At 42.2% G+C, this 15,229-nt stretch overlaps 1 protein-coding gene across 1 annotated transcript; it reads left to right on the top strand.

The window, feature by feature from the left end:
• Positions 1 to 1,228: 1,228 nt before the first annotated feature.
• Positions 1,229 to 12,151, top strand: LOC124008914 (nuclear factor 7, brain-like). The gene is made up of 9 exons (XM_046320515.1): positions 1,229 to 1,336; positions 1,701 to 1,748; positions 5,459 to 5,610; positions 6,718 to 6,816; positions 7,430 to 7,558; positions 8,193 to 8,333; positions 8,603 to 8,731; positions 10,364 to 10,469; positions 10,739 to 12,151. Exons 2-9 carry the CDS (start codon positions 1,709 to 1,711, stop codon positions 11,269 to 11,271), a joined length of 1,329 nt encoding a protein of 442 aa, XP_046176471.1. The 5' UTR covers positions 1,229 to 1,336; positions 1,701 to 1,708; the 3' UTR covers positions 11,272 to 12,151.
• The last annotated feature ends 3,078 nt before the right edge of the window (positions 12,152 to 15,229 follow it).

Here is a 15,229-nt window from a genome sequence, read left to right as displayed (position 1 = left end):
CACTGGGAATGTGATGAAAGAAAGAAAAGCTGAAATTTACTATGATTAAATGTCAGGATTTGTGAAAAACTGAGTTTAAATGTATTTGGCTAAGGTGTATGTAAACGTTTTGATGTTTTAGATGGGCATTCCTAAAATTACATTTCACGGCGACAGTATAGGCCATACCTCAGTAAGCACGGTGTCACGGTTGCCATATGGAGGAGACCAAGGCGCAGCGTGGTAAGCGTACATATTTATTTTAATGGAAGATCGAACACTGAACAAAACTAATACAAAACAACAAAACGATTTTAATGTTTTTGAAGTGAATGTTTGACAATCAGATGTTAACATCATGACAGGCTGTGTTTATGCCACATTAAAAGGTAATGAATGCATGATTAATTAAAGTGAAATGACAAACCTTTACTAGGCCTTGGCTACAAGGCACACAGAGATCATATATGAACTGAATAGGGATTGTGTAGGCCTATGTTAATTCTATGATTAAACCACAGGAGGTTGGTGGAACCTTAATTTGGGAGGGTGGGCTTGTGATAAAGGATGGCGCGGAATCAGTGGACGAAAATTGGAAATTGGGTAGAAAAAGGGTGGTTAAAAAAAAGAAAAAAACATGATTTACATGTGTTTAATGCCATTCCTTTTGCTCCGTTCCAACCATTATTATGAGGCTCTGGCTGGGTCACTCCTGCATTGTCTTGGCTGTGTGCTTAGGATCGTTGTCCTGTTGGAAGGTGAACGTTCACCCCAGTCTGAGGTTGTGAGCGCTCTGGAGGTTTTCATCAAGGATCTCTGTACTTTGCTTTGTTCGTCTTTGTCTCGATCCTGACTAGTCTTCCAGTCCCTGCCCCTGAAAAACATCCCCTCAGCAGCCTCCACTGGACATCTTGGCTATACAAAAAAATGTGTGCTCGAACTTGGGTGTCCCGTAAGGTAAGAAATCTACTTTCACTCCTGTTTTCAGAGCTGATCTGATTGGTCAAAAGACCAATTAGTGGAAAAAAGATCAGAATTGGTCTGCCTGTGTAAACGGAGCCAAAGATGGTAATTCTGTGTCACTTTATCTAATCAACGTGTGACCCCGTATCGCTAGACTAAAATCTCACGCGCTCTCCTCATAGTATAGCCAATATGCATTTCTGGGAAGGTAGGCTGATTATACCTGCAGAAAGATCCCCCCCCCCCCTCCTTCTCACTTTCCCAAGCACCATAAAAGGTCCAAAGATTAAACCACCTCAGCATGTAACAAAAACAGTAGATGAGCAGGGTTTGCTGTCCAGTCTTACCACCACCACCACCACGACCGCGCACCAGCCCGACCTACATGCATAGGGTAGAATTTTGAATTTGGGGATTTTTATCTCAAATGTTTCATTCTTTATCATTTCGTCTGATGTAAGGACATAGCCATTGCTGTCGTTTTCATTATGATGTAGATTACATTTCTCTACTGAAGTCATTTTCATAGCTTCAACAACGGCCTCTGGCATTGGTCTTAGATCTGCGTTTCGATTTTGTGTAGATATTTCATACCATTGTGTTGTACATTCATAGCTTGCTAGTGGACTTTCAGTTTTTAATTAGGTTGTGCCATTTTGTAAAATTCAACATGAGGATACATAGTAATATCCTCAGTGGCCTCTTTGCCTCTATTGTTAAATGGAATATTTTGTAAGGAGTCTACCTTGTCCATACAGGACTGAGGATGGAAACTTTCAAGATGAAGAGCATTCTGAAGGTGTCTAGTAAGTATTGTTCCCTATTAACAGTATTATATTATAATATTGGATATATTATATATGTTATACATTATTGTCTTGTACATATATACAAAGCCTTTCGAACGTACTCAGACTTTTTCCACATTTTGTTAGGTTACAGCCTTATTCTAAAATTGATTAAATCGTTTTTCCCCTCATCAATCTACACACAATATCCTGTAATGACAAAGCAAAAACAGGTTTTTAGACTTTTTCTGCTAATTATATATCACATTTACACACGTATTCAGACCCTTTACTCAGTACTTTGTTGAAGCACCTTTGGCAGTGATTACAGCCTTAAGTCTTTTTTGGGTATAACGCTACAAGCTTGGCACACCTGTATTTGGGGAGTTTCTCCCATTCTTCTCTGCAGATCCTCTCAAGCTCCGTCAGGTTGGAGATTTGCTGGACAGCTATTTTCAGGTCTCTCCAGAGATGTTCGATCAGGTTTAAGTCCAGGCTCTGGCTGGGCCACTCCTGCATTGTCTTGGCTGTGTGCTTAGGGTCGTTGTCCTGTTGGAAGGTGAACGTTCGCCCCAGTCTGAGGAGGTGAGCGCTCTGGAGGTTTTCTTCAAGGATCTCTCTGTACTTTGCTTTGTTCATCTTTGTCTCGATCCTGACTAGTCTTCCAGTCCCTGCCCCTGAAAAACATCCCCACAGCATGATGCTCCCACCACCATGCTTCACTGTAGGGATGGTGCCAGGTTTCGTAAAGATGTGAATCTCAGCATTCAGGCCAAAGAGTTTAATATTGGTTTCATCAGATCAGAGAATCTTGTTTGTCATGGTTTGAGAGTCTTTGGGTGCCTTTTGGCAAACTCCAAACACGCTGTCATGTGCCTTTTACTGAGTGGCTTCCGTCTGGCAACTCTACCTTAAAGACCTTATTGGTGGTGTGTTTCAGAGATGGCTGGCCTTCTGGAAGGTTCTCCCATCTCCACAGAGGACCAGCGGGTAATTGGTCACCTCCCTGACCAAGGACCTTCTCCCCCAATTGCTCAGTTTGGCTGGGGGGGCCAGCTCTAGGAAGAGTCTTGGTGGTTACAAACTTCTTCCATATAAGAGTGATGGAGGTCCCTGTGTTCTTGGGGACTGTCAATGCTGCAGAATATTATATTTTGGTACCCTTCCCCAGATCTGTACCTAGACACAATCCTGAGTCCTTCAACCTCATGGCTTGGTTTTTGATCTGACAACTGTCAACTGTCAACTGTGGGAACTTATATAGACAGCTGTGTGCCTTTCCAAATCATGTCCAATCAATTGAATTTACCACAAGTGGATACATCTCAAGGATGGTCAATGGAAACAGGATGCACTTGAACTCAATTTCGGGTCTTATAGCAAAGGATCTGAATACTTATGTAAATAAGGTATTTCCTTTTTTTTTATAAATTAGCAAAAGAAATTGTTGTTGACTTTTTAAATTTATTCAATTTTAGATTAAGGGTGTAATGTAATAAAATGTGGAAAAAGTCAAGGGGTCTGAATACTTTCCCGAAAGCACTGTATATATGTGATCATATACAAATGTAAGCAAGGTTTGAAATTATTGTGTTTTCGTTTTTAAAAAATCATCCCCCAGCTGATTCTATACTGAACAAAAATAGAAACGTAACATATGCAACAGTTTCAAAGATTTTACTGAGCTACAGTATAAGGAAATCGGTCAATTAAAATAAATTCATTGAGCCAAAATCTATGGATTTCACATGACTGGAATTACAGATATGCATCTGTTGGTCCCAGACACCTTAAAAAAAAGGTAGGGGGCATGGATCAGATAACCAGTCAGTATCTGTTGTGACCACCATTTGCCTCATGCATCACGACATCTTCACATAAGAGGCGACTTTGGGATACTGGCCTTCTAGGCAGAGTTGCAAAGAAAAAGATGTATCTCAGACTGCCAATAAAAAGAAAAGATTAAGATGGGCAAAAGAACACAGACACTGGACAGAGGAACTCTGCCTAGAAGGCCAGCATCCCGGAGTCGCCTCTTCATTGTTGACGCTGAGACTGGTGTTTTGCGGATATTATTTAAGGAAGCTGCCAGTTGAGGATTTGTGAGGCGTCTGTTTCTCAAACTAGACACTCTAATGTACTTGTCCTCTTGCTCAGTTGTGCACCGTGGCCTCCCATTCCTCTTTCTATTCTGGTTAGGGCCAGCTTGCGCTGTTCTGTGAAGGGAGTAGTACACAGCGTTGTATGAGATCTTCAGTTTCTTGGCAATCTCTCGCATGGAATAGCCTTCATTTCTCAGAACAAGAATAGACTGACGAGTTTCAGAAGAAAGTTATTTGTTTCTGGCCATTTTGGCCTGTAATCGAACACACAAATGCTGATACTCCAGATACTAAACTAGTCTAAAGAAGGCCAGTTTTATTGCTTCTTTAATCAGGACAACAGTTTTCAGCTGTGCTAACATGATTGCAAAAGGGTTTTCTAATGGTCAATTAGCCTTTTAAAATGATGAACTTGGATTAGCTAACACAACGTGCCATTGGAACACAGGAGTGTTGGTTGCTGATAATGGGCCTCTGTACGCCTATGTAGATATTCCATAACAAATCTGCCGTTTCCAGCTACAATAGTCATTTCCAACATTAACAATGTCTACACTGCATTTCTGATCAATTTGGTGTTATTTTAATGGACAAAAAAATGTGCTTTTTTTCAAAAACAAGGACATTTCTAAGTGACCCCAAACTTTTGAACGGTGGTGTATGCAACCTTTGTTTAGAACTAGAGTATTTAGAATCGCATGCCATTATATTAAATGTGACTACATGGATAATTATCTATTGTTCTAATATGAATAATTAATTGATTCCGAAATGGTATTAAATCTTTATCTAATCACAATCGTCCAATAGTTAGGCAATCATCAAATACAAGCATCGAACAATGAATCTATCTACTGTATCCGTTCATAGGACTTGGCCGCTTCGTAATAATTAACAATGAACAATAGAGCAAATAGTTACTATTTTATAATTGTTTATCTTTTGAATGTCCAATGCAGACGTTTTTTTTAATTCTCAATATCAAAATATTTCTGGTAACAATTACTGTGATTGTTTTCCATTAAAATGGTCCAAAAAAATGTATCAATTGCTTCTTTCCAACGGGTACACACAAGTTGAATCAACGTTTTTTCCATGTCATTTCACAAAATTACATTGATCCAACATGAAATAGACATTGAATGGACTTCCATGTTCAGTGGGTTAACAAAGAGCAATTTCTCAAGCAAGAATTTTGACAGGACTGTTTGGAAGGGGTCTGTGGGAAGGGGAAAACTGAAAACTAGCTGTTAAAACTAGCTCTCTTTCTTATTGGTCTATTAACTCATTTATGGCCTGGTGATGTCGCCAGCAGGCCAAAACTCCATCCCACCACAACAGGCTGAAATTTCAGGCGGTCTTTTCAAACAGTTCTTACACTAAAAGGGAATTATCACAATCTTCCCAATTTCACAGTATTATTCCATCTTCATAGTGTGGAAATATATATAAATCACAGGAAATCGAATTTGACTGCACTGGGCCTTTACGCAATAACTCATTTGATTTAATTAAATCTGACGTAAAGTTAAATGTATACGCTTAGTTAAATCTGACTCTAAAATGTATGTGCGTCCCCCACCCCTCATCCACTGTAATCTAATTTTATCACTATTTCACCTCCAGAGCTTAACTCCCAGCTGAAGTTGGAGAGCTCTACACAGAGTCAATCCATTGGGGCGGTGCGCTGGAACCTTCCTGAAGAGGACCTCCAGGCCCACAGCTCAGCCCCTACCAGCCCCCGCAACAGCAGTGCCCCCTCCACACATCGCTCATCGGTAGGCTACACACATGCACACACACACACCTCCATCCACTCACAGCATCAGTTCAGCATCCAGTCCATCCCAAACTCTTCCTGTTAAATTGTCTACTCTTCTACCTGTATATGTTCCTTTGTACTGTTTTTCTACCTTTACCTGCCTACCTGTTGCAATTTCCTGTATTACCAAATGAGGAGAGTTACAAGCCACACACCAGTCAGAGTTATACTTAAACTTCATCTTTAATAATATGAGCTTCACAATAGCCCTTTGACTCAGATCAATTCAGTGTCTATTATTAATTCTGAGAGTCCCTGCATAAGAATACAAAGATATTTTATAGCTAAGATACACCCCTCTCAACTTACATGACGAACCACAGATCTTAGGAACTGTTCACAAAGGGCCTTTTACTTGAGAGAGGAGTATCCCATAGCCAGATAGCATTAGCTATAAATTATCATTCAGTTTGGTCTCTAAGACGAGGTTCTAATCTCGTTCCTGGTACTTCATAGTACAAGAACACCAACTCATCCAATGGCATATATCAATTGTCAACTCTAGGTACTCCCATCTCAAGTACACCCCACTCCTGGACAAGCTCACTGAGGGGAGTGAGCCTCCAGGTCATATACTATGAAAGACAAGTGCAACATCAGAGGGGTCATACAATGGTTCCAGACACCGCCATACTCCTCCCCCCAATGGGAAAAGGAGGGAGTGACTGGCGTACAGACATTGTGGAGACAATTAATTGGTTCCCCATTAATCACACCATCCCTTCACATGGTTTAAGAATAGGTAAAGACACATTCACATAAGAAGACAATGTTCCATTCTGTCCTCCTCCCCTTCTGATATTCTGCATATCACCAGATGGTTTGACAGATACATTCACATATGAAGACAAGCCTGACCTCTCCGGGCCCCAAGTGACTGAGCCCTAGCTGAGAAGGGATAAGTGCAACTGCCAACCCTTATAGTCCAAAGGGAAACATTGTAATGAAAAGTATTTAGATAAGCATATTATGTAAATAAAACATCTTATTTATGTTACCCAACTAATTCTGATTCATCCACCACACTGTTCATACTGTATGTGTGTGCGTGTGTCCTTTGTAGCAACACCCTCATCAGAATGGCATGAAGAACCTGCGCAGTCTGCAGGAATGTGTACGCTTCATCAACCATTGGAAGGAGCAGGTGGCCCAAGTCTGCAAGGTACAGTAGGACCCTGAAAGGGAGAGAGAGGGAGGGGAGGGGGGAGATATATATCTATAGAAAGAACAAGGGAGGAGGGAACAAAAGCAGTAACTGAGAAAGTTCAGATATATACACATGTACAATGTTAGTATGATAGTATTAGTGAGTGTTATTTTGTCCTTTATTTGTATTAATGCAAAATGTGAGGTGAAGGACAAATAGTAGGCCCGGCTTAGAGGGGCTTCTGTCAGTCACTAGGAAACTTTGAGGAGGATGGGGGGTCGGCGAGGGCCTCCCAGATAGCATATGATTTGAAAACGTGTTGAAATGCAAGGGGGGCCAGATGGGGTTGGAGATATGGCAGGGAGTGCTGACCTGGCTTCTGGCCTCCCACGCAGTAACAGGGTTACGTAAACAAAAACACTCTCAACCATCCCATTTTGAATTGATTTGATCCCATTTTGAATGGATTTGATCTAGTAATTTACTTGATGACTAGTTGTTTTCGCCTTTTTGCAGGAATTTCTACAACATTGCTTTGACATTAAGAGGATTGAGATGAGATAGCTATACACACTATTGAGAATGTACAGTATGGTATTGACCTGGTTGCTGTGTTGTCTTGTTGCAGAGTGGCAGTGATGCGGGGAAGGGCACCAGTAAAGGAGAGACCCCGGTGGAACTGAAAACAGAACGCAGTCTGGAAGAGAGCAGGAAACTCATTGTGCTGTGGGCCAATGAGCTCAACAGCGTCGACAAGGCGAGAAAAAAACTAATACTGACTTTTTTTTGTGTGTACTCTATCAAATGTATTTATAAAGCCCTTGTGACATCAGCGGATGTCACAAAGTGCTGTAAGGCAACCCAGCCTAAAACCCCAAACAGCAAGCAATGCAGATGTAGAAGCACGGTGGCTATGACAAACTCCCTAGAAAGGCAGGAACCTAGGAAGAAACCTAAAGATGAACCAGGCTCTGAGGGCTGGCCAGTCATCTTCTGGCTGTGCCGGGTGGAGATAGTGCATGGCCAAACGTTCATAGCTCACGAGCAAGGGTCATTCAGAGGTCGAGACAGCAGAGAAAGAGAAAGTCATAAACACCAGGCCCGGGACAAGGTAGCATGTCCAGTGAACAGGTCAGGGTTTCATAGTCGCAGGCAGAACAGTTGAAATTGGAGTAGCAGCACAACCAGGTGGACTGGAGGCAGCCAGGAGTCATCAGGCCAGGTAGTCCTTAGGCATGGTCCTAGGGCTCAGATCCTCCGGAAGGGGATGGAGCGCGAGGGAGAGAGAGAGAATAAGAGGGAGCATGCTTAAATTCAGACAGCATTTATTCATAAATAAATGACGTTGAATGTGACTGAACCTTCAACTGTATTCCTCTGTGTCTCCTCAGCTGGCGAAGGCTAGGCCCTGGGTGCAGGAGAGATGTGAGGAGGAAGAGGAAGAAGAAAACAAGGATGGCGAGAAGGACCCCGATGAGGAAGTGCAGCAGAGGATCATGGAGTGGGCCAAGGAGCTACAGAGCGCCTCAGAGGTGAGAGGTCAGGGGTAACGGGTCAAGGTCAAGGATACAAATGTATATGAGAAACAAAGGGACACCACCGAGGATGGAAATGGGGGAAAAACTGTGTTCCAAACAGATAGCAATTTGTATAACCTAGCATTCAAACAGCATTGGTTAACTGCTATCTGCAGATTTGCTACCAAATAGATACCATTTAGCATAAGGGCTAACAAGTGTGAAAGGACTGATAGAGATGACTTGGTATTAACGTCTGTCTGGCTATGTGTCTGTCTACACAGCGTTGTGGGGTGCAGAGCAATGAGCTAGGCAATGTTCTGCGTCTGCTGGGTCTGAGGAAGAAGAGACTGATCAACCTCCTGCCCTTACTGGAGTTCATTACTTGGTCACTGCTCAAGGAGGACTGCAAGGTGAGACGACACACACACACACACACACACACACAAAAACACACAAGCAAACACAAAAACATACACACCTCCCAAAAAGTGAAGGAAAAAAGCTGTAAAAGTGGTCAACACTAAGTTAGAGAAGTAGTTTATTAGAGCTCTTCTCATAAAACATAACTCCGAATGTTATGTACAACTTCTTCTTTTCTGAAGTCGTACACTTGCCAGAATCCATTGAAATTAGCCATATTTCCTTATATTGTCTACATAATCAAATATACATGCAGTGCCTTTAGACTCGAGGCACACCTGATTTGGGGAGTTTCTCCCATTCTTCTCTGCAGATCCTCTCAGGCTTTGTCAGCTCGCTACACAGCAATTTTCAGGTCTCTCCAGAGTTGCTCGATCGGGCTCAAGTCCGGGCTCTGGCTGTGCCACTCAAAGAAATTCAGAAACTTGTCCCGAAGCCACTCCTGCATTGTCTTAGCTGTGTGCTTAGGGTTGTTGTCCTGTTGGAAGGTGAACCTTCGCCCCAGTCTGATGTCCTGAGCGCTCTGGAGCAGGTTTTCATCAAGGATCTCTCTGTACTTTACTCCGTTCATCTTTCCCTCGATCCTGATTAGTCTTCAAGTCCCTGCAAACTGAAAACATTCCCACAACATGATGCTGCCACCACCATGCTTCACCATAGAGATGGTGCCCGGTTTCCTCCAGAAGTGGCACTTGGCATTCAGGCCAAAGAGTGCAATCTTGGTTTCATCAGACCAAAGAATCTTGTTTCTCATGGTCTGAGTCCTTTTGGTGCCTTTTGGCAAACGACAATCGGGCTGTCATGTTCATTTTACTGAAGAGTGGCTTCTGTCTGGCCACTCTACCATAAAAGGCCTGATTGGTGGAGTGAGATGGTTGTCCTTCTGGAAGGTTCTCCCATCTCTACAGAGGAACTCTGGAGCTCTGTCAGAGTGACCACCGGGTTCTTGGTCACATCCCTGACCAAGGCCCTTCTTGCCTGATTGCTCAGTTTGGCCGGGCAGCCATGTCTAGGAAGAGTATTTGTGGTTTCAAATTTCTTCCATTTAAGAATGATGGAGGCCACTGTGTTCTTTGGGACCGTTAATGCTGCAGAAATGTGTTGGTACCCTTCCCCAGATCTGTGCCTCGACACAATCCTGTCTCAGAGCTCTACGGACAATTCCTTCGACCTCATGGCTTGGTTTTTGCTCTGACATGCACTGTCAACTGTGGGTATTATATAGACACGCATGTGCCTTTCCAAATCATGTCCAATTAATAAAGTTTACCACAGGTAAAGTTATAGAAACATCTGAATGGTGTTCAATGGAAACAGGATGCACTGGAGCTCAATTTGAAGTCTCATAGCAAAAGGGTCTGAATACTTTTTAAATTAGCAAATAAACAGTTTTCGCTTTGTCATTATGAGTTAGTGTGTGTAGATTAACGTGAGAAAAAATGTATTTAATCCATTTAAGAATAAGGCTGTAACGTAACAAAATGTGGGAAAAGGGAAGGGGTCTGAATACTTTTTGAATACGCTGTATACCATTTCAGCTCACAGTAATATGGTGGAAATTAAACTATTAAAGACAATTCTTTACCTACATTCATACACTTTGTCTGTGTTCCTATTTTCAGGGTGGCATTTCTCCGCTGTGGCTGTCAGCGAAGCAGTGCACCTGGAAGGCAGGCACTCCAAGGTACATCCCTAACTCAGTGTGGAGCTGGATGATCAGTGCATCAGGTAACTATCCGTCTATTTGGACACATGCTTTAATATGAACTATTAATTCATTTAAAAAATAATCACAGAAAAAAAGAATGAATAAAAATATAAATTTAAAGCATTTTTAATACATTTTGCCCAAACTTTAAACTTACAACAAAATATTGGTACTACTAGGATAGAAAAGACGAAGAGTGGAAAATGGATGACAGAATGTTATTTAAAATGGTGAAAGTAAAACATGTGTAGCATATTTCAAAAAGTTGTCAACTCTCTCCTGCCTGTAGCCGATGTGACCTTTGACCCCATGACCAACCACCTGTGGCTCCAGCTCTCAGATGACCACCGCAAGGTCCAGGAGGGCATATCTGAGTCCAATCTGCCCTACAGTCCCCAGCGCTTCGACGCCTGGCCTGGCGTGCTGGGCTGGGAGGGATACGCCTCCGGACGGCACTACTGGGAAGTCGACATAGCCAACAACGGCTACTGGCGGGTCGGCCTGACCACGGCGAGTGCCAAACGCCAGGGCCGCTTCCCCATGAGCCCCCAGACTGGCTACTGGACCCTGTGGCGCAGTATGCACCAGTTCTACGCCTGTACCAAGCCTGAGACGCCCCTACCCCTGGGTCTGGTGGCCCGCCGGATGGGGATCTATCTAGACTACGAGGAAGGACAGATCTCCTTCTACAACGCAGAGACCAAGACCCACATCTATACATTTACAGGCAAGTTCAAGGAGAAGCTGTACCCGGTGTTTGCCCCGCTGGACGGGCGCTCACTCATCACCATCATCTCGCCACACAAGGTCTCTACACTTTGAAGACATCACGGGTCTTTGGTTAAGAGATTCTCCCCAACATAAGCTGACTACAGATCTGGATTTCCTTCACCTTTCAATCACTGGCTTATTTGGACTTGGAAAACCAGGTGTGTGGAGTGGACTCTGGTTGATAAATAAGATTCATTGATCAATGAAGTAACAAGAATAAGAGAAAACCATTGGAGAAGAGTATGAGCAGTTGACACTTTGACCCGCAAAGCCTTGGGTTGAGGATGGGATTCGCCCTGTTTTGACAACAGTTGGCCTAGACACTTCTGTATGGACCTTAAGAGCTATGTGGGAAGAAGCAAATAGGCAACTTCATACCCTAAAATAAAACAACTTTGACAAGCTAGATTTAAACAGTACATGTCTGACCCCCCCCCCCTCCCCCTGTTTTAATATGTAAAAACAAATTCTAAATACTGTATATAAATTGCATTATTATACTGAAACAGCTAGCTAAATGGAAGATGGGAAATATATACTGAGGAAATCTAACTACACTATATCTATATATTGCAGTGTATCTATTTACCTATATACAGTATCTATACCTTTATGTCTTCATAGATTTATGCACTTTCATAATATGTATACAGTCCCTTCAGAAAGTATTCACACCCCTTGACTTTTTCCACATTTTGTTGTGTTATAGCCTGAATTTAAAATGATTACATTTCGATTTGTCACTGGCCAACTCACAAGACAACACAATGTCAAAATGGAATAAATTGAATAATGAAACGCTTGAGTCAACATGTATTCAACCCCTTTGTTGTGGCAAGTTTAAATAAGTTCAGGAGTAAGAATTTGCTTAACAACTCACATAATAAGTTGCATGGACTCTGTGTGCAATAATAATGTTTTTTTGAATGACTACCTCATCTCTCTACCCCACACACACACAACTATCTGTCAGGTCCCTCAGCCGAGCAGTGAGTTTCAAACAGATTTAACCACAAAGACCAGAGAGGTTTTGCAATGCCTAGCAATGAAGGGCACCTATTGGTCGATGGGTAAAAAACAAGCAGACACTGAATATCCCTTTGATCATGGTGAAGTTATTAATTACACTTTAGATGGTGTATCAATACAGCCAGTCACTACAAAGATACAGGCATCCTTCCTAACTCAGTTGCCAGAGAGGAAGGAAACCGCTCAGGGAATTAACCATGAGGCCAATGATGACTTTAAAACAGTTACAGAGTTGAATTGCTGTAATAGGTGAAAACTGAAGATGGATCAACAACGTTGTAGTTTCTTCATAATAGTAACTTAATTGACAGAGTAAAAAGAAGGAAGCCTGTACAGAATAACAATATTCCAAAACATGCATTCTCTTTGCAACAAGGCACTAAAGCAATACTGTAAAGAATGTGGCAAAGCAATTAACTTTTGCACTGAATACAAAGTGTTATGTTTGGGGCAAATCCAATACAACACATTACTGAGTACCACACTCCATATTTTGAGGCATAGTGGTGGCTGCATCATAGTATGGGTATGCTAGTAATCGTTAAGGACAAAAAGGATTTAAAAAATCAACAGAAGGGAGCTAAGCACAGGCAAAATCCTAGAGGAAAACCTGGTTCAATCTGCTTTCCACCAGACACTAGGAGATTAATTCACCTTTTAGCAGGACAGTAACCTAAAACACAAGGTCAAATTTTCACTGGAGTTGCTTAGCAAGAAGACAGTGAATGTTCCTGGGTCGTCAAGTTACAGTTTTGACTTCAATCTATTTGAAAATAATCAAATTAGCAGTTAACTGCTTGTAAGAGGGACAATTATTTAATTGAATTACATTGACATCATAACCTCATGATTAAGAATCATTCTTCCTAAATAAGAGGCAGCCTCTTTAACGTGCTAAAACTCTGACTGTGAAAGAAGCACACATTTCTTGACAGTTCTGCATTTGACAAAAAATAACACTCAGTTTATAATTGTCTGGGGAGCTTATGAAGGTCACATGACATTTTCTACGAGTATCACTCTGCATATGTGAACTCTAAGAGTTCTGCATAGCGCAAGTGTGGTTGTTAGAATACTGCACACAAACAGCTCTATGATGTTGTAGATGTGCTCCGACACCTACAGTATCCCTGTACAACCCCACCCATAGCAATGATGGTGTGATCACCCACCCCTCCAGGCTCAAGTGAAATGACAAACATTGAAAACAACACCGTGGATACCAATAAACAAATGCTGAACAGGAAGAACGCTGAGCATCAGATGTGACGAATGATTGAAAGAGATGATAACATATACAGGAGAGGTCAAAAACCTAATGCTGTTATGCATACAGTAATACAACCCTACAATATCTACACGAGATATGAGTAGAGTATGTTTATTATTATTCACTGTGAAGTCCTTAGTAGTGGTTTATGATCTTGAATGGGTTTCACACAGGTGGACAGATACTGGGGTTATTTGTTACCTGGCATCCAGGCCAACGCCTCTCTCACACACACCCAGGGTCCATAGGCCTCACAGTCCACAGCAAATAGACTCCCGCCCCCCCTCGGGTCTGCACAGACCCTACGCTCCGAGTCCAATAACCCTGTTGGCTCATCTTATTCTTTCCCACTCTCCTCTCGTCAGATTGAGTTATCACAAAAAGACATACCTCAATCCACGTTACATCGTTTGCTCTCTCACACAAACGCTCTCTTTTTGCATCCCTCCCTCTCCTCCTTACACCATCTCAGTGTGCTCCTCTATGGCAGCCAGGCTGGCGTTGCGCTGCTGACATAACTCGGAGCTCTCCCTCCACTTCCTGTTTTCCTCCAGGCGCACAGAGAAGAAGTAGCAACGCCCCCAGCACCGCAGCCACCGCTCTGGACACAGCCTGTGGAGTCTACACGATAGGGGGAGAGGATGGTATGTGAGGCAGACAGGGCACGGACAAGATAGCTGAACGCATAGGATGCCATGTTTGTTTAGGATTGAAAGGTTCATAGGAATCGCTAGAAGAAGAACCAACAGGTCGCAGTCATAAAAACCTGTCGGCTACTCCTATATTCAGGATGTACTTTGACTTTAAGAGTCAGTAGATCATAACATTGTCAACTGACTCATCTGAAATAGATTGAGTGCATGTGAATCTGTTTGTTTAGGGTGGAGTGGGCCTGTAAAGTACAGAATGAGTGTTCTCATACATGAAGAGACCTACTCACGAAGAGTCATAAAATGGGTCAGCGATAGTGATAGGCACCGTGAGTGACAATGGGAAGCATGGTGGGGACTCTGTGGAGGTCCGCTGGGCGCTGATGCCGTCGCTCCGCTGGCTCTGTCCCGAGTGCCGTAGCTTTTAGAACGAGGGAATATTAGAAATACAAACAAATTACAAGATGAAATTGTGTTATTATCGGAGTTTAACATCTCAACAATGCTTTTTGATTTAGGCACCGTGGTAGCAACTGTACTAAATATTTTTGTTGGGGTTGTAATTATTGATGCATGAAAGCAAGTGAAGTTATTGACAGATAGGGAAGTCATTAAAAGAGTATTAAAGTGTATATACAGGTTGTAGTCTAGGCTGTAGTGTAGTAGGCTATGTAAAAGATACATGGGTAAGTTGTCTGAACACTGAGATAGGCTAGAGCCAATAGAAATGCTTTGACAAGAAGAACCGTGACCAACATTATGGCATCCAATTTATCTCAGTACAGTATTCATCATTAATATCCACACTACAAAAACAAAAAAAAATTGTTTGGTTGAGGATTTGAATTAGATGCAGTTTCTGCTTAGCCAAACCATTATCATTGTCATGTATGGTGGAGAAACTACAAGATTTTGTTATAATACTTGTTATTGCATCAGATGATTGTTTTATGCAATAGAATAGGGTTCTATTCGTACACGCTTATCTGTGTCTGTGTGACCCGAGGAGTCTTTGAGGGTCAACGCTGACAATTGATTTATGAATGGCTTGGTAATAAAA

Source organism: Oncorhynchus gorbuscha, linkage group LG21 (assembly GCF_021184085.1).
Source record: "Oncorhynchus gorbuscha isolate QuinsamMale2020 ecotype Even-year linkage group LG21, OgorEven_v1.0, whole genome shotgun sequence".
NCBI classification, from domain to species: domain Eukaryota; kingdom Metazoa; phylum Chordata; class Actinopteri; order Salmoniformes; family Salmonidae; genus Oncorhynchus; species Oncorhynchus gorbuscha.
This window is presented reverse-complemented; position numbering and strand designations above follow the sequence as displayed.

What these genes read in the sequence shown, in the direction of transcription:
- LOC124008914 (XM_046320515.1), top strand. Translation starts at nt 1,709, where the DNA reads ATGGAAACTTTCAAGATGAAGAGCATTCTGAAGGTGTCTA. An exon ending in CCTCCACACATCGCTCATCG is followed by an intron (nt 5,611 to 6,717) that starts GTAGGCTACACA and finishes TGTCCTTTGTAG; the next exon opens with CAACACCCTCATCAGAATGG. An exon ending in AGCTCAACAGCGTCGACAAG is followed by an intron (nt 7,559 to 8,192) that starts GCGAGAAAAAAA and finishes GTGTCTCCTCAG; the next exon opens with CTGGCGAAGGCTAGGCCCTG.